A 20,387-nucleotide genomic window follows, 5' to 3' on the forward strand; every position below is an offset into this window, starting at 1 on the left:
TTATATAAAATATATCATCCATATGAAAAAACAAGGAAATTTTTTTTGCTAAATGGTTTATGAATTTAACTTCAATTTATATATGGGTATTATTTTTTCCTTTATTGGCTATATTGCTTTCTCCTTTAACATCAATAGTAAAGTTTTCTTATTTTTATGGCATATCATCTATTTTTGGAATTGTACTTGCTTTTATTAATTTTTTTTATTTAAATATTTTTTTAAACAACCCTAATAACCAAATAAAAAAAGACAAACTTTCAGGAGATAATGCTATATCTCTATTTATTTTTAACTTTCTTAGAATTTCAATTTGTTTTTTTTTATGTCTAAGATTCAATTCTTATTATTATTTTTTATTTTTTATTTCTTTTTGCTTTTTATAAAGTGCTTACTTATTGAATGTTTTTTGTTTTGGTTTAGGATTATTTGCATTCAAAAATTAATAAAATAAAGAACTAATGTAATATTTTATTATTGGATTTTTTGCTATATCTTTTAGTTTTATTTTAGATGAAACTGTTAGGTATATAAAAAAAAATAAAAAAAAAATAAAAAAAAAAAAATAGAGTTTTAAATATAATATAAAAAAATTAAGAAAAAGCATTAATATTTACAATTCCTTGTATAATATTTTTCATTATAATATCAAAAAAACTTTAAAATTATATATAATTGAAATAATTAAACCTTAATTCAGTAGAAAAATGCAATTTAGATAAACTAAAAATAAAAATATATTACCTACAAAACCTTTTAGACATTTCATACTCTTATTCTCCTTATTTGTTTAGTGATAATTATTTTAAAGGTCTTTTACATTAGCATATTTAATAATGTACTTTTACAGATGAAAAAGTATGTTTTTGTAGACAAAAATTAATATTTGATTCAAAAAAATTAAAGTAAATATCAACAGATAAAGCATTTAACTCTACAAATAATTCAACGTTTGCAAAATTTTTAATAAAGTAATGGCTTGAAACTTACATTTAAAAAAATCCAAAAGAGTACTCTGTACTTATAGATTATGGGGAATTCCTATTTTTTAAATTTTAAAATTAAATTCTTTCGTTAAAATAAATTATACTTCTTAAAAATAAATATCTTTCTCTTTCTGATAGATATCGTCTTTTTAGATTGCAAAAAATAATCTTGAAACAAAATAAAAAATAAAACTATTTATCTTACAAAGGCAAACTAGAGATAGAATCAGTAATAACAGTTGAATAAAATATAGATTTAATAAAGGAAAAAATAAATCAAATAATTAATCATAACATTTCCTTTTGGTAATTATTAGAAAGATCTTCTATAAATTTGCAAGAAATAAATGAAAAAGCAAGCCTCGTATTAACTAAAAACTTCAAAACCATCTAAAAATTATGGAAAGATGTAAGCCCTTATTTAGAATTACGAAAGAAATGGAAATTTTATTATGCCTGGTATATCTTATATATCCTCAACAAGAAAATAAAAGTTTAACTCCTTGAAAAATTTCAAGGCCTTCAAACAAATGAATTTGATATTTTTAGTGAAGAAATAATTTAAGAAAACGACGAAGAAGATATTTTATCAGTCACAAAATTAAAAACTAATGAAAATTTAGAAAAAATAAACATTAAAAAATTAGGAGTAGCGTTCGATAATAAATCATGTATTTTTCGTTCCACATCTGATCCTTAAGCAATAATAAAATCGGTAAATAAACCTGTAATAACTACATTCGGATATGAAAAAGAGGAAATCGTAAACCAAATGTTTTTGTCAAATTTAATGCCTCGTTCATATGCAATATCTCATCCTTAATATTTACGAAAATATAACGAAACTGGAAAAAAAAAAGCTCTATATTCTTAAAAAAAAGTATTTTGTTTAACAAAATAAGGTTATTTGTTTGAAGGTTATAAATTTGTTAAGTAACTTATTTCCTATTAAGGAAATGCTGAATATTTAGCTTTAATCCGTCCTATATAATATAATGCTCATAAAAATGTTAATTTTATAATTTTTAATGAAGATTGGGAAATCGATGCTATGTCTAAAAAGCTTTTTGAAGTTTTTAATATTAATCCAGATAAATATATGAAATCTGTAAATGGTGTTAATTATAAAAAAATAAGCGAAGGTCTTTCTTTAAGTCTTTTTTTGATTATTCCTAGGTTACTTAAATTTTCGAAATTCCACAAGTTTGTTACGGAAGAAGACATGAATCTTTTTGGTTATTTTTCTTCAAAAAAAGACATTCTTTAGAATATATTTTAAAACAATACAGAAAATAATAAAAAACTCATAAATATGCCTAAAAAATAATTATCTATAGAAGTCACAGAATAATTAAATTATATAAACGAAAATCAGGCTATAAAAAAAATAAAGAAAATAGCTTAAAAACACTAAAAAAATTCTTCAAATTTAATGTCTTCCCCTATATCTTCTTCATAAAATATAAATTAAGATCAATCTTTAAAAACTGAACCACTTGAATTTATAACATAAATAGATTCTTAAAATAATAATTAACATTTAGACGAAAGTTATAAATTGGTAAATACAATGTCTAGTAATATAATTTCACCATTAAACAAAAAAAAAGGAAATTAATAAAAAAGCTATTTATATGAAAATTCTGTTTCTTCAATATGTGAAAACTCAGTTATGGAAATATAAGAATAATTATAATATTAAGTAGATAATTCTAATCATGATATTAAAAAAAAGTAAATAGTCATAAAATTTTAAGAAAAGAATAAAAGCCTAGCAGAATTACTAGAGGAAGATGAATAATCAAAGGAAAAATAATCTTAACGAGAAGAATATTAGGATGAAAATTATGAAGAAAATTATGAAGAAAATTAAGATGAAATAGAATATAATAGTAAAAATAAAGATGAAAGACTTGAGTAAGGAGAACAATTAAAATTTATAGCTAAAATTCCTGTACAAATTGACTAATTAATGAAAAACTATTATTATATGTGTATAAATAGGTTACATTAAAATGAAGAAAATTAAAAAAAAATAAAGGAAAAATAATAATTTGAAAAAATATATGAAAATAATATAATAATAATAATAATAATAATAATAATAATAATTAATAATAATAATAATAATTTTTATGATTAAAATATTTCTAAACGCGATAATATTCTTTATTAAGTTATTAAGGATGTTTATTCTTTATATGTACGAAGAAAAAATTTCAAACAAATCAAATTTATTTGTAGTGCAAAATTCAAAAAAGTTGGTAATGAACGTACTGGGATTCTCAAAATTGTAAGTCTGGAGGAAATCAATATTACAAAATCATATATAGAATAATAAAAAATATAAAAATAAATTTTAGAATGTAATAATAAATTAATTGATAATTCATAAATTAAAAATTCTTTTATTAATTCACAAAAAACTGGAAAATAAATTTAAAAAAATATATAATATGATTCAATTAATATTAGCTAGTTAGGATATTAATCTTAATATAATTTAACTTAATAGTAATAATTTGGTAATCTGAATCCCAATAATTTATAAAAAGATTTTAATAATAAATAAGGATAAGTTACTTATTCACTTAATTGGAGTGATAATATTTTTATTAAAGAAGATAATTTTAAACCTAAAAAAAATCCTTCATCTATTACGAGTATTAAAGTTTTTATTAGATTGTTCTCTTTTTGCTATTCTAATTATTAACTTAGTAACTTTTCTTGTTTTTTCAAATTAATAATTTTCATAAATTAATGAATAAGTAAATATTAATATTATTTTAAAATTTATTTATCATTAGTTAAATTATTAAAATTATATTATTATATATAAAGGCAAATAGAATTATGGATTTAAATTAGCTTTCAATAAAAGTACTTAATGGTTATAATAATGTTCTAGATTAAATATTATTAAATAAGAATATATTTTCGCAAGATATATTATAAAATACGGAATTTTAAACAAAAAATAATTATTAAAAATTTTAAAATGACTAATTTATTAATTTAAGTAAATATTTAGAGCAATTTAATCTAAATAATGATATAAAAAATATATTTTTCGATCCATCAATAACAAATTATTAATTAGTAGATAAAAATATACTAAAAAATTAAATAAAAGAAAAATAAAATAAGTATATTTTTTCATTAGATAACTTTGATATGCTTTAAAAATATATTTACAATATGCATTTCTATTTAAATTAAGCTTAAAAAGACGATTTAAAATATGTGGATTTACAAGATAATGAAGCTTAGTTTTTAAGGTTATTATTTAATATAAAATATATATAAAAATAAATAAAATAGAAATAACATATTTCCTCACATTCATAATAGTTTAGAAAATTCCCAATAACAGTTATCAAAATAAATATATGAGAAAACCTAAACAATTGAAGATTTTTTATATATGATATTAATTATAGAAAGTGTATTAATATTTAGTTCTTTTTTTATATTATTAAAGCTAATATTAGTAGTATGTAATAGTTTCCAAGTAATTATTTCTGCATTTCCTGATATAAATCATTATGATATAACAAAAATAAGAAAGTATAATTAACTACTAAGTGAGTAGTTTACATATTTAGTATAAAAAGACGATTAAATATCTAAACAATTAGATTTTCAGAAAGAGATATATATCTAATAGAATTATAAATAACAAATAAAAAGAACATCCAAATTAAATTTAGAAGAATCATTAGATACAAATGCAAGTAAAAAGATTAAAAAAATTTAAAATGGTATTTTTTTAAAATCAATTAAATTATAATCGTTAACTACTTATTCCTTTTTTATTTCAATTTTAATACTTTTGAGTTTTCTCTTTCTTTTTTTCATTAAATAAACAGTAGATAGTATGCAGTTAATTCTTTAAAATATGAAAACCTTCTCTCAGCCTTTAGCATATAATACAATAATGTTAATAGCAGCGAAAGAATAATTGTTAGATGCAAAATATTATAAAGAAAATTTGCAAGAAAAATTTGTAGATAAAATAAGTGAGTATTAAAAAATTAAATGGGATAATTATTTAACTGTTAGTTCTTTAGAAAATTTCGATTAAGCCTACCAACAAATTTATTTTGGTAATCCATGTCAAATTTACAAAGACAAACTTCTAATTTAAGAAAATGAAATAAGAGAATGTTATATTATTATATAAAATGCATTAAATTAGGGTCTTACAAATTTAAATTTTAGATTTAGTATCAAGTTAATTGAGAAACTTTCAGAAATTAGAAAATAAGATATATCACCTTTAGAAATTTATGATTTATCAAGAGGAAAATTCTATTAGGATATTTTTCAGTTCTATCTTATGGAATAATGGGATTCTGATATTAATATTTATATAAATTAATGTATTAATTTAAGTGCCGTTTTTATTGGTTGCATAATTTTTGCTTTCATTTTAATTTATTTAATTCTTAGTGAGTATTTTCTTATTGGAAAACTTAATAAAGAATTTAAATATTTTAGAAATGTTTACAAAATGTATATGCCTAACGCTATTATTTACAAAGAAAAAAGAGTAAAATTCTGGCTTATAAAACATGGTATATTAAATTAATAAATGAATTTATTATGTAACTGTTTGTTTATTTTTTGATATTTTGTAATTAATAAGCAAACACATTTTAAAAAAAATATATTAATATATAAATATATATTTACATATATATATATTATTTATTTATTATTTAAATTTTTATAAATTTAATTATCTATTCTTTCCTATTTTATTTATCCAAAATAAATTATTTTTAAATTTATTTATATAAAATAAATTAAAAAAGATTTACTTACCTTTCTTTTTAATTTATTTTTATATTTTTAAAAAATTAAATATAATTTTTTTTCTTTTCTAAAATGGAAGATGACTTTTTTGGGAACGATAACGATAACGATAACTCATAACGTATGTATATTTATTTATATAAAAATAAATGCAGTCAATATAAATAAATTTAAAAAATAAATTTATTAAGCATAATAAAATTAACTTTCTTAAGGAAATTAAGATGAATTAATGGATTAATAACCTTAATAATAATAATTCTAAGAAGGTAAATAATTATATAATATTTTTAAATTATACTTAAAATAAAAGCTGAATATGATGATAGTCAACAACAATAATAATAATAATATTATCCTGATTATCAACAAACTCCTTAATAAGTCATATAAATATTAGTTATATAATTTATATATTAAATTATTTTTAAAAAATAGTTAACTGAGTAAGATTTAAGAAGATAAAAACTTTAAGAATTAGAATCAGAAAGAACAAATTTATTAATACAAAAGCAAAACGAAGAGGTTTAAAAAAAATAACAAAAAATTTAAGCCTCAAAATAATATCTTGAAAATTGGAAAAAGTATAAAAAATATTAATAAATTTTATTTTCAATAGGAAATAATATATTTATATTTAATGTTTAAAAAAAAATAAGTGAAAGAGAAATTTAAATAAGTAAAAAAAAATAAGCGAACTAATAAGAAGAAGAAGTATTAACAGAATCAAGAAAAAATAAAGCATATGTAAAATATATAAAAACTTTATAAATATTTAGGAAAAAATTATTTATTTTATAGAAAAATTCTTGGGAAAAAGTAGTTGAAAACATTAGCTTAAAAGCTAGTGATTATCCTGGTTCAAAAGACGTTACAAGAATGAGAGAAGCAATTTTAAATAAGAAACTTGATCTTGCTAACAAAAATTGAATTTTTTTATAAAATTAATTATATATATAATATGATATCAATTAGAATTTTTTATTTTTCTATTATATTAAAAAGAAATTTATTTTTAACAATATTTAGTATTGAAATTAATATTATTATCTTTCATAAATATTTTATGTTTAATATACAATTTAATTTTAAATAATATCTTTATATAAGAATGAAGTATATTTAAATTAAATATATTAGTATTATTTATAAAAAAATATGTTTGTTTTTATTTTAAATAAAACTTAATAATATTAAAATTTAGTAGTACAGTGCATTATTTTTTACAATAATCATATTATATTTTTAATAATAATCAAACAAATATAAAGATTCATTTAGAATTTATATATTTAATATTAAAATATTAAATTGAATTTTTTTTTCTAAATCAATTAAAATATTTCTAATAATAAACACGAATATGAAATAAAAAAATTATATAATGTTGTAAAGTATGACTATTAATATATATATTTTTTTTTAATTTTAAAATATTTAATATATAAATTACTTTTGCATTACGATATTAATAATGCATTAATCAATTTACGTTTTCATAATTATAATAATTTTTTTCTAAATTCTTAGTCTATTTTTGATTTTTGTTCTTTGTAATGTTATAGATTTTCATCTTTTAAATCTTTTAACTCATTACACTTTTATTATAAATATTTATCAGATTTTATCTATTATTTTTTTAAATAAAAGCTTTTATTATAATTTTACAAGTTTTATATTAATCTCATCGATTTTTTCTTTCAAAATTGTATTAATTTGATTAGCTATTTTAATAAAATGTTATTAATAATTAATAAATATTTATTATACTATTATTAGCTAATTATTATATTTTTTAATTATAATTTTATATCTTTAAATCATTTTCTTTATTTTTGTAGCTTTATTAAATATTGTTTAATGAATCAATGATTTTGTCTTTTGCTATATTAAAATAACAATTTTAATTATTATTAAGTATATTAATATTAATACACATTGAGTTAGCGAACTAATAAACAATATTTTCTAAATATTAATCATTAACTTATGCAGCTTAATATAATTTTTAATTAAACTCCATTAAAAAAATATTTTTATTATGAAATAAATAAATTCAATAAATTTTATTATAATTATACTTTGCTATGATTTAAAATTTTATTTTTAAATTATATAAAAAAAATATATATTAATAGAAAACTAAATAAAGAAATGTTAAAAAAAAAAAGAGTCTATTTAAACTAATATTTTTTGATATATAAATAAATATTTAACATATAAGATTTTATATGTATATCTTAATATCAAACATTTTTATTTATTAAAATTATTTTTTTTTTTTTAATAAAATTTATATTATAAATAAAAATAATTATAATAATAAAGGGGCAAATTTAAAAATAGCGAATAAATGAAAAAGAAAAAGACCATTTTTGTTTTGTTTTAAGTATTTTATATTTTTTTTTTTCAAATTATGAATTTTTAAAATATTAATAAAAATTAAGGTAATTTATTTAAATAATTAATGTATAGTTTATGATTATGTATTTTAATTTAAAATACACTTTTACATGTTATAATTTATGCAAATCGTTAAAAATTTCGATCACAGTTATTACGTTAGAAAAAAATTAAGATATTATTAAGCTGGATTAAAACACGTGAAAACTTTCCTTTGTTTTAAAAATATATAAAAAACGATTTTATCATATTTTCTATTTTATTTTTTTAAAACATATATCATATAAAATCACATTATATATTATGATAATTAATAACAATTTTTCTTATATTATTTAATTATAGAATAAAAATTATTTACAATCAGCTATTTTACATATTTTAAATTTATTTAAAATTTAAAAATTAAAATTTTAATTTGTTTTTAAATTATTTATCATACTTTTAACTATCATCTTTTAAATTTTGCTTTTTAGGCTTTAACTTTTACTACATTTATTTAAAAAACTGTATTTGTATTTTTCTTTAAATTTGTACAAATAAATAATTAAAAATTTTATTTATATAAAATTATTTTTATAATATATTAAATATAAATGTATCTATTAGTATTTTTTAAAAATTTTGGAATTTGTTAAAATAAATTATTTATAAAAAATTATTATATTGCATAGTATAATTCAATAATTAAATAAATATAAATTCAATAAACTAAATTATAATAGATATTTCTAATTATATATTAATATTAAAACTTTTTTTTAATAAAAACACTAAAATAATAAATTATGTATTAATCATATAAAAAAATTTTATATAAAAATATATAAATATAAAATTCAAAATAAAAATATTCTAATAATTTTTTTTTAATAAAAATTAATAATAAAAATTATTATTATTTTTTAGTTTCTTTTTGTTTGTTTTTAATAATTTTTTTTTGCAAAAAAAAAGATAAAATAAACATTAGATTTAAAAAAAAATAGATTAATTTTATTTATGAATAATAAAAACAAAGAATCTAAAATCGTAGAAATAACTAACATATTTAACACGCCAACTAATCCATAAAAATAAGATTCACCTTTAGTGAACAATTAAAAAAATAAAAAATTTGTAAAGAAAGATGTAGATTTAATTGAAATAAAAAGTTTATAAAAAAAATTACTTTTTATTGAAAATGAAGATGATCCTTAAATTATTTTAGGAAACTTTTAACTAAATTTTGATGCTATTAAAGCTAATAATAATAATACAAAAAGAAGCTCAAATATATTAAAATTTAGATGAAATATTTTTTATATAAAAATAACTATTTACAGTATTTTTATTGTTAATTTTTTTTTTTACTCAATTTTTTATTTTTATATAATGTGTTTGTGTTTTTTAATAATTTTGTTTATATCTTAAATGATTCTTTTAAAATAAATATCACTTATTGATTAAATTTTAATTTAAAATACGTATATATATACAATATCAACATATTTTAATATATATTTAATTTCATTAATATAAATTTTTTAAAACTTCACTCAAATATCAAAAAAATATTTAAGGTTTCAAAATAAATATTAAGGTTGTTTAATTTAAGTTTAACCAATTTTTAATTATTTAATTTTGAGTATTTTATTTAAATTATATTTTTTGTTTATTTTCAAAAAACTATTTAACTTATTAATATAAAAAAGTAATTTATAAAATTATATCTATTATTCTAAAGAATCAATTAATTTCAAGCATTTGCTTAAAATTTTTTGAGCGATAAAAACTTAGTACGTTTACCATGTTAAGAAATATCAAAGATCATTTTAAAGTATTAAAATAGCAATAAGTTTTAAAAAACATTTTTATATTATAATTAAAATAAAAATAAAATTAAAATACACTATAAAAATTTGAATAAATATAAATTAAATATTTTAATGATGATTAATATAATAATAATTATTTAATTTACAAAACTTTCACATTAAACATTTATTTAATATTGATATTAAAATTAATTTTTTAATTATATTTTATTTTATAGAAAATAAATAAAAGTTAATTTTTTTAATGAAAAAAATATATATAATATAATATATTATATTTAATAATTATCATTTTTAAATTTGAATTTGAACAATGTTTGAATTGGAAGGAATTTGCTTTATTTAAAATAAAGTAAACTTATATAATTATAAATTATAATTTTAAAATATTATAAATATATTTATAATTAAAATCAAATTATTATAAAATTAATATTATATTTAAATTATCTATTTCTAAAATATAAATTTACAACTTTAAAAAATAAAAAACTATTAAAATAAATTGAGTTTTAAAAAGAAAATCAACAAAATTAAGTATCTTATTTATTATTTTACTAAAGTTCTTCATTTTATAAATTATTATTTTAAAAATTATTAATTTCTTCTTCATAATTACAATAATTTTAATTAAGATCTTATTCTTTGTTTTATTTTTCACAATTACTTCCATCTTCTTGCCCTTCTTATTCGTCCTAATTTTATTAAGAAGTTATTTTAGCATTTTTAAAAACCAATTTAAGTCCCGATCTGGTGACTAAATCATCTAAGGTGATTGGCTTTTAATCAACATGTATATAAAAAATAACTAAAAAAGCAATAATAGGAGAAACATAATGAAAAAGATTTTTTTTTCTTTCATTTAATTCTAAAGGAATTTAATAGGGAGCTTCTCTAAATAAAATATATATTAAAACTTCCAAAAACTATTCTAATAGACATTAATTGCTTAGTTTATTTAAATAAGCTTCTAAAACATCCATACTTTTTATTTTTTAGTTTTAGTTATTACTGTTAATTATATCGTTATTTATTTATTTTATTGTCATATATAAACCTTGTATTTTACTTTGTTAATTTTATATTATTTATATATTTTAGTTTAATTAATCTTAATATTAATGAAGTAATAAAGGAGCTGCATATCTTGCAAAAAATGTGTGCTAAAGATGGTAATGAATAATTTTATTTACATGCTAATTTGCTTTATTTTTTTTAAAATTATCATTTAAGTAATTCTTGAATTCTAATATTACTTTTTCAGCAGTTATTCGCGTTATTGGACTTTAATTGATATTTTCTGAAGATGAATTATCTGCAGTTTATTAAATTTTTTTGTTTTTCTTTTTAGAAATTAGTTATATAGTGTTTTTATTAGGTTGCATTTTTATTTTTTAGGCTTTTTAAAAATATAAATACGGGTATAATTATAGATATTTTTATTATTAATAATTTATTTTTTAAAAATTAAAAAAGAAAAATAAATTTATATTTTTTTTTATAAACAAAAAAAAATTATTAATTATATAAGTATAATTTTTACTTTTATCTTTTTTATATTAAAAAAAATAAAAATAAAAAAGTAAACTTAAAAGAAAAATAAAAAAAGGCATTTTAATATATAAAAAATTAAAAGATTATATTTAATATTTTATTAATTTCTCAACTTAATAAAATATTATTATAATCTTGATTTTATTACTAATTCTTTTCTATATTTATTAATCCATTTGATTATTATAATGCCTTAAATTATTAAATATTATTATCTTCCGTTTTATTTTAACTCCTTTTCATAATAGAATTAAAGTAATTAATTTCTTTTTAATCAGCCTTTAAAAATTCTAAAATTTTAATATTATTTTATAAAAGCATATCTTATTTTTCAAATAAATTTCTAAAATCATTTCTTATGTAATCAAATTATCTTCCCTAAAAAAATATCAAATATAAATAAAATTAAAAAAAACCATTTCTTCGGAAATATTTTCATCAGAAATACTTCTATATTATCTTTATGCTATTTTAAATTCATTAAGGGATTTACTTAGTTTAAGTTTAATATTTTTTTTCTAATTTCCTTAATAAGTGCCTTTCTTTTAGGCAATTTTGATTTTCAAAAGCGATTAAATTATCTATCCTGCATTTTCTTACATTTTTCCTTTCAATTACAATCTGTCCAACACAGCAATCGCTTTGTTTTCTAAGCTATTAGTTTCTAAAGTATTATTAAGTGTAATAACCATCATAGAAACAATAAAAACTCCCCATATACAAACAATAAAAATAACAAATCGTCCCAAATGCGTTTTAGCTGATAAATCACCATATCCAACAGTTGTCATAGTAACAACAATATTCCACATACTACTAAAAAAATTATAAAAATTCTTAGGTTCTACATCCCCTCTGACTAAAGGAGATTCGCAAATTTTTATTGCAAAAGCAAATATAAATATAGAAATAGTCATTGCAGAAATAATCAAAAAATACGGATATGTTTTCATTATGCATTTTACTACATACAGATAATTAGCTTCACATGCATACATATTACATACCCTTTATGTTCTATTATTATACCATTCAGACATCATTAATAATGTTCTTATAATTAACAACACTCTAAGTAACATAATTAAAGTTAATATTTCATTTAAATTATAATAAAACTTTTTTTTTTTATATATATATATATATTGTTTAGTTTAATTTATATAATATAAAATATTATATCCATATTATATTACATCTTAATTATTACTTGGTTCATTTACAAAATATATTTTTATATTTCTAGTCCAGGGCATAGGATGAGCTGCATTTATTAATAATTCTAAAATCAAAGGGATAAAATATATACGAGATAATATATTTTATTTTTCTGAAATCACTTTTCTTGTTTTAAGCCATGCTTTTTTTATTTCGAAAAAAATTATATTTATTTTTTTACTTATTTTTGCTTGATATCGAACAACTGTAAGTATTAACATTCCTATAGTTAGTATTGTAGTAATCCATAACATTGCATTTGCTATGCTATACTTTCTATCTTTATATTCTAAATCATAATTAATAACTGTAATAATTACAGTAAGAAATGAAAAGGTAGAAACTGCCTAATCTATTAATAAATATCTTCCAAAATAAGATTTTGTTTTTCTAGCATCTTCGAAACCGGTATTTTTATCAAAATATTCATCCTTTTCTAATACAATTGTCTTTAAAACATTACTTTCTTAAACATTTTGAGTCATTAATATTTATGCGTTTTCAGTTTCCAAATTTTATTCTTTTATTGTAGGATTTGATTAAATTTTTATATTTTCTGGATTATGGGGTTCTTTTTAATTTGCATTTGACTAAATACTTTTTTAGCCTTTAGAATATTTAATAGGTCTTAAAAGTTATTTTTCTGGCTATATTTATTTTGGCGAATTTATTACTGTTTGCTTAATAAGCATTACTTATTTTTTTAATTTTTAAATATTATAAACAAATTTAAAATAAAAGATATAAAATCGAAATTTGTAAGTAAAATTAAATTAACTAAATGACATTAAAATATTATGAATTGATTTATAATAAATTTAAACGATTGATAAATAAAATAAAAAATAATGAAACTTTTATTTAATAATATAAAATTATATTTTTTTTTAACATAAAGATAACCTAATAGAATTAAACTTATTAAAATAAAAAGGATATAAAATTTACCAATTAATAACATTAATAGTTTATTTTATTTTAAGAAAATTTGATTAAAAAATATTTTTTTAAAAAACATCTCTTTTAATTAATTATATTTTTTTATTATCAATTATTTTTTATTTAATAATCTAAATTTTACAAAAATAATTTTTTATTAAGGCCCAATCATTAATCAGTATTAAATGGCCCCAAAAGGCTTTATTTTAGAATTTTTTCTCAAATTATATATAAAAAACCTTAATTGATTAAAAAAGAAAGGATCGACATACTTATTTTAAACCCAAAAAATATTAAAAGTCTAAATCAAAATCCTTAATAAATAAGAATTTAGAGTATATTAGATTAAATAATTTTCGGCACCATAAAATTTTGAAGGATTGAAAGGATAATATTAATAAAAAATTTATAAATCTTCTCAAATAACAAATTAAAAAAGAATATATGTTGTTTTTTCATATAGCTTTAATTTTTTATTTAATTATTTTAAAATAGCCAATAAACAAAAAAAATATGAGAAAAAATGGATAATGGGTGGCCATTTTTTTTAATTTAAACAAATTAAATAAAAAATGAAAAAAAAAATATGAACAAGTAATATTTTAAAAAACTAAAATACATATACCATTTACAAATCAATTAAATTCATAATTTAATATGTTAATTACTTCCATTTTCTTTTATTTCGAAATTATCTTTATCTTAAAATATTGTTTGAACAACAGAACAGTAACCATAATTTTATTTTACTTAGTTTTCATCATTAGCTAAAAAAAATACAGTACTTTATAAAATATATTAATGAGTAATATAAATAATAGTATATTTTTTAGTATCAAAATTATCATAATAAAAGTTTATTAAATTTTTCATTGCTTGTTCAACTCTCTAATCAGTTTTTTATGTGGTTTCCGGAAACTTAATATCTTTATAAGATTCAAAAAGATTGTTTTTTAACTAAAATTCATTAATATCAATATATTTAGATATATCTTTTTATTTAATATATAACTTATCTAAAGGACACTATGAAAATTAATGCATATTTAAAATTTCTGAAAATTCATACTGAACAAAAATACTATTTTCATACACTGATTTTAAGTTTTTTGCTATATAATATGCTGTTTGTAATGTTCTTAAAAATGGAGAAGAAATAATTATAATAGTTATATCATCATCTAAATTATTTACTTTTCTATATTCATCGATTTTTTCCTATATGTATTTTCCTGTTTATTATGCTTATTTTATACCTAATTTGGAAATATGTGGATCACTTTTTATTTCTATAGATCTGAATTCTTGACTTCTTCTTGAATATATATCAGCCCTTTCCCCATGTCTTACACCGAAAATCATATAATTTTTTCCTTAAATTTTTATTTTTTTAATATTTTTTTTAATTATTTTTATTTTATGTTTTAATAAAGGATTTTATAAATTAAATATATATTATCTTGTAATAAAATTTCTTCTATATATATATTATTCTAAATATTATATCTAATTATATATTTCTTTTAATATTATTTTAATTTTAAAATTATGATTTTTCATCATGAATATATATTTCTTTATAAGCTTTATAACATTAGATATACTAAAATCTATTTAAATTATAAATTATATTATCAAAATATTTACAAGTAATACAAAAAAATATAAGTGTTTGTCTTTAATTTTTTATTAATATTAAATATTAATTTTCAGTTAATGTTTATTATATATTTACAAAAAATGTAATATGTATTGATAAGTTATATATATTCGAATATTCCTTAATTTACCTAATTCATTAGTTTATATAAAAAATATAAAAGAATCGTCCGATAAAAATGTGACAATATATTTACTACAAAATAATATTCATGCTGAAATTATTATTAATAATTTTCAAAGTAAATTTTTATAAATGATTTTTATTTTTGGATATAAATTTAATATAAATTCATTAGTATAAAGATTAAAAATAAATTCTTCCAAAAAAAAAAAATATATATATATATATATATTTTTCGATAATTATAGGGAGTGAGTTTCAACTAATGAGATTAAAAAAACATAAAATAAATATAATAAATGGAATTTTTTCAAAATTAAAATAAATATAGTGAAATATTTTTATTAAAAAAAAAAAATTAATATTTTTTATATGCATTCATTCATTCCTTGTTTTAATAAAAATTTATTTATTTTATATATGTTATAAAAATAACTTTAAAATATATGGAGTATGGTGTTAAGATATCTATATTAAAATATAGAATAAAAAAAAAATATGCTTTAATTTTATATGTTATTTAATTTTATTCCCTTAAAGAGATAAAATATTTTCACATATCTAAAAAAAATATAAGGTCTTTTTTTAAAAAAAGTCAGAGAGGAGAGAAAAGGAAGAGAAATAAAATTTTAATTAATGAGATATGAGGATATAATTTTAGAATGTATCAATTTGAAATTTATTTTACATGAATAAATAAATTAATTAAAAAAATTTCCAAAAAAATAATATTAAAAAATAAAATAAATATTTTATTTATTTCATTAAAGAAATTTTACTATATTATAAGTAAATTCTTATAAATATAAAAATAATTTAAAGTTTTATATGTTAAAAATGATTTTATATAAGAATGATTATTGTTTATTTTAATTTAAAATACAAATAAAATAAACAAATATTCTTTATATAAATAAACGAAAATTAAATATAATAAAAAATAAATTGTTATTAAAAATGTCAGAAATAAATTCTCAAATAATTTATAAAATTAGTTTATATAAAATAATTTTATAATTATTCCAGAAAAACACCTGTTTATTAAAAAATTGATAAGTATGCAATAAATTAATTATATGAGAAGGATTCTATTTTATTATTTTTAAATAATTATTAATATAATTGTATTAATGCTTTTAATTTTTAATTTTATTTTTAAAATAAAAGAATTTCCTGATATATTGATGAAAGCGACTATATTAAAATAATATAATTTTTTGTTAAAGCAAAAATATGTATTCATACAATTTCTAAGTTTTATGGATCTTAGAATATTAAAAAAGAAAGCAATAAAAGTAGGAATCATATATTTGTTTTATAAATTATTAAAATACTGTTTAAGCAATTAGCATTCAAAATATTATAAGTTTAAAAGAATAAAGTGAAACTAGAAGTTTATACACAAGCATAACAAAAAAATATATGCAAGCATAATAAAAATAAATTATTTTTAATAAATATTATTATAAAAATTAAAAATATTCAAACAATTTCACATAAAAAATTAATGATTAAATTTAGTGTATTAAAAAATTATATAAATATATATGAAATTTCGAATATTATAGAATAGAAATATTAATATTAGATATACTTTAAAGTATAAAGAAAAAATATTCAAACTTTATGAGGCCAGTTAACCTTTTCTTTTATAGTTTATCTTCTAATCAATTATAGAGTACTTTTTTAATAAAAGAGCATATATGCTCCCCCACCTGGAATATCTTTTTCATTAATTTTTTAGTTAGTTTATCATTAAATAAATACCAAGAAAGATTCTCAAAATTTTTTGCATAGGTAACATAATGTCCATAATTTAAAGTTCCATAATGACAAACAACTGAAGAAAGATCATAAATAGGCTTTTCTTTTTAGAGTTGTTATGGAATAAATTAATCCATACTAAATTAAGTAATAGGAAATTCAACAAAAGTGTTTATTTTATTCTTAGATTGCTTACTATATTCAAATCTTTTTAAACAAATCATTAATATTGCAGGTAATTTCCACAAATTTATTTTATGTTCAGATTTATTAAAATCCTAGCATTTAGGACAAAACCTTTATATTAAAATAATATATATATTTTAATTATAAATAAAAATACCATTTATTATCATTATTTAAAATTTCTGTTTCTAAAAATTATTAAATACATTCTTCCAAAGTTACCTTTTATTAACTAGGCTTGTTTTTTAAAGGTAAAGTTAAATACATAAAAGGTCCAAATGTATATTTAATAAATTAGCATTTTAAACATTTTAATGTATTTTTTAATTAACCTTAAAATAAATCTACTATCACACTTTTGTTCTATTATAGATAATCTCCCCAAGATTCTGCTGCAAGTTTTCTTATTCTTATTAGTTTAAAAGTTTAAAATGCTCTTTTAAGGTATATATTACATTAAAGTTACTCTATTTAAATCCTAGTTTTATTTATATGAGCTTTTTATATAAAATATAAAAAGATTTATAATTTTTACTTCATGTAATTTATCTAATATATATAAAATAAATTCTTAAGCATCTTATTATTTTTTTTAGGCATACTAAAATTTATAAATAGGCATTAAAATATTTATTGTATTTTTTTTACTTCTTTACTACAATAGGATAATACTTTAAAAAATTCATCTGGTTTAATGTATTTCTCATCTGTGTTCCATATTAATCTTTTATTTTAATTTTTTGATCATAATTTTAATTTAAATTACCTTATTAAATTTGAAAAGGCTTTCACAATAAGGCCTTAAGACCCAAGCTTATTGTTAAAATTAATTTCTTTATCTTCGTTATGTTACATGATATAATCGCACAAGGGTTGTAAATTGCTTAAACATTAAATTGCTATTAAAAAATTATTTAAATATTAAAAAAAAAAAGTTTAAACCTGCATTTATATAACATGTATTTCCTAAATTAATAAGACCTACTTTTCCTTTAATTTTTTTATTATTATTATTCAAATTTAAAAAAGAAAGGCTTCTTTTTTAAAAATATTTGTTTTCATAATTTTCAATACGATATTATTTTGATGGAGAATTATTATTTATTAAATTATTTTCAATTTAAAATTTTTATATAAATTCGCCTAAATCTTATTAATCGAAATTATCAAGTTCTTCTTTTTTTATTTTCTTTTTAATATTTGAGTGTTTTAATGTTTATTATATTTCTTCTTATCCATTTCTTTTCATAATTTTTTTAATTTATTTTATTTTATTTTATTTTATTTATTTTTTTCGATAGAAAAATAAAAGAATTGTAATTAAAAGTATTTTTATTTAAACATAAATATTTTTATTTCGGAAGATTAATATTTATTTAAGAAATAAAATAATACATTAAAATTGTATTTTAAATTAAACGAATGACAAAAAATTTAAATTAATATTAAACTAAAACTATTTTGTAATAAATAATGATATTAAAATAATTAAATTGAAATTTTTTAAAAAATACTTAAAATAAATTTTTATAAATTTAAATATTATTATAGTATCAAAAAGATAATATAATTATTTAAATAAATAAAGAAAACAGTTTTGTTAATATTAGTTAAAAATTAATCGTTTATAATATTAATCTTTAGATGCAAAGTTTAGATTATTTAATATTAAAATATAAAAATTGTAAAATAAAAAATCTTAATTATTAATTTAAAAATTTTAATGATAAATTAATTAATCTAATCTAATCTAATATAATAAAATAAGTTAAAATAAAATAAAATAAAATAAAATAAAATAAAAAAAAAAAAAAAAATAAAATAAATTAATATTTAAATATGAATACTCTAATATAATTATTATTTATAACTAATATTAAAATTATAAAAAACTAATATATTATAATATTTTTAATTAAAATTGTTAATATTTAAAAAATTCAAACAAATTAGATACATAAAGATTTTAAAGAAAAATAAAGTTAAAATAAAAAATTAATAAGCAATTTATTTATTTACAATTATTCCTAAATCAATTATTTGCATTTTTTTCGTGAATATTTTTTCTGTTAGAATTTTTATTTTTATAAAACCCAACTGATATATTCCTATTATAAAATAAATAAATTTTTTTAATTAATAAAATAAAATAATACTATCCAAAAATTTCTATATTATGATTAAATGCAATAAATTCAAGTGCTTTTTATTTACTTTCTAATTAAAGAACGCATTAATTATTATGACAATTTACTCTTTAAATATAAATTTATATTTTTAAAGTTAAAAAAATAATACTCTATTTCAATAAAAGGACAGTAACTAATGAAAAATTTAAAAATAAAATCATGATTACAAGCATTTGAATGCAAATTTTAAATAAGTATATTTTCATTTGGAGTGCAAATAAAATTAAGAATTTATAAATTTTATTCTAATTAATATCTATAATTTAATTAATTACAAATAAAATATTCTTCAGATCCGTCCTCATTTTAATAAATGCTATATTCAGATAATCTAGGTGTTTTAATATAAACTTTATCATAATTACTATAAAAGATCTATTTTTATAATTTTTATTTTTTTATATTTTATAAAAACCTTAAGTTCTTAATCCATAAATTAAATATTATTTAGATTTTCTTTTATAAATATTGCACAGTCTTAATTAGTATATTCAATTAAACACGAAGACTTATCTTTCATATACATCATTTTTTCGATATTTCCAAAATAACTAAATAAATTATAAATCATTAAAATACTAACTTTATTTTTATCAAACCATCTCGTAAAAATAACTTTAGACTTCCTAGCTACTAATAATAAAAATAATTATTATATATATATATATATATATATATATATATATATATATATATATATATATATATATTATTATTATTATAAATAATATAT

At 16.3% G+C, this 20,387-nt stretch overlaps 3 protein-coding genes across 3 annotated transcripts in view, besides 22 other annotated features; 1 reads left to right on the forward strand and 2 right to left on the reverse strand. All coding sequences in view use genetic code 6, as the record gives it.

Moving 5' to 3' along the window:
* The first annotated feature begins 530 nt into the window (after nucleotides 1-530).
* Nucleotides 531-566: a microsatellite.
* Nucleotides 533-563: a microsatellite.
* Nucleotides 533-566: a microsatellite.
* Nucleotides 533-568: a microsatellite.
* Nucleotide 569: 1 nt separating this feature from the next.
* On the forward strand, nucleotides 570-3,750 carry IMG5_018260 (hypothetical protein; the record flags this gene model as incomplete). The annotated part of the gene is made up of 1 exon (XM_004039525.1): nucleotides 570-3,750. A coding segment is annotated over one exon (3,180 nt), but the record flags the coding sequence as incomplete, so codon positions are not given.
* Nucleotides 1,056-1,113: a microsatellite.
* Nucleotides 2,812-2,858: a microsatellite.
* Nucleotides 3,030-3,112: a microsatellite.
* Nucleotides 3,058-3,117: a microsatellite.
* Nucleotides 3,474-3,505: a microsatellite.
* A 1,903-nt stretch (nucleotides 3,751-5,653) lies between the features above and the next one.
* Nucleotides 5,654-5,697: a microsatellite.
* A 3,380-nt stretch (nucleotides 5,698-9,077) lies between these two features.
* Nucleotides 9,078-9,102: a microsatellite.
* A 647-nt stretch (nucleotides 9,103-9,749) lies between these two features.
* Nucleotides 9,750-9,789: a microsatellite.
* A 592-nt stretch (nucleotides 9,790-10,381) lies between these two features.
* Nucleotides 10,382-10,428: a microsatellite.
* Nucleotides 10,429-10,567: 139 nt separating this feature from the next.
* Nucleotides 10,568-10,621: a microsatellite.
* Nucleotides 10,622-15,117: 4,496 nt separating this feature from the next.
* Nucleotides 15,118-15,146: a microsatellite.
* Nucleotides 15,147-17,182: 2,036 nt separating this feature from the next.
* IMG5_018270 (ubiquitin carboxyl-terminal hydrolase family protein, putative) lies at nucleotides 17,183-18,714 on the reverse strand (the record flags this gene model as incomplete). Its single annotated transcript, XM_004039526.1, has 5 exons — nucleotides 17,183-17,576; nucleotides 17,623-17,943; nucleotides 18,001-18,189; nucleotides 18,232-18,364; nucleotides 18,408-18,714. The coding sequence occupies 5 exons, from the start codon at nucleotides 18,712-18,714 to the stop codon at nucleotides 17,183-17,185; spliced, it is 1,344 nt and encodes a 447-aa protein (XP_004039574.1).
* Nucleotides 18,714-18,752: a microsatellite.
* Nucleotides 18,720-18,757: a microsatellite.
* Nucleotides 18,758-18,946: 189 nt separating this feature from the next.
* Nucleotides 18,947-18,999: a microsatellite.
* A 153-nt stretch (nucleotides 19,000-19,152) lies between these two features.
* Nucleotides 19,153-19,200: a microsatellite.
* Nucleotides 19,158-19,198: a microsatellite.
* A 17-nt stretch (nucleotides 19,201-19,217) lies between the features above and the next one.
* Nucleotides 19,218-19,291: a microsatellite.
* Nucleotides 19,292-20,247: 956 nt separating this feature from the next.
* The window catches only part of IMG5_018280 (hypothetical protein), a gene marked incomplete at its 3' end in the record, with an annotated part of 1,599 nt that continues 1,459 nt past the window's right edge, over nucleotides 20,248-20,387 (reverse strand). Inside the window, exon 2 of the mRNA XM_004039527.1 lies at nucleotides 20,248-20,387. This exon is cut by the window's right edge and continues 109 nt beyond it. Coding sequence (XP_004039575.1) covers nucleotides 20,248-20,387 — 140 coding nt within the window.
* Nucleotides 20,308-20,387: a microsatellite.

Source organism: Ichthyophthirius multifiliis, assembly GCF_000220395.1.
Source record: "Ichthyophthirius multifiliis unplaced genomic scaffold scaff_1120509249630, whole genome shotgun sequence".
NCBI lineage: Eukaryota > Ciliophora > Oligohymenophorea > Hymenostomatida > Ichthyophthirius > Ichthyophthirius multifiliis.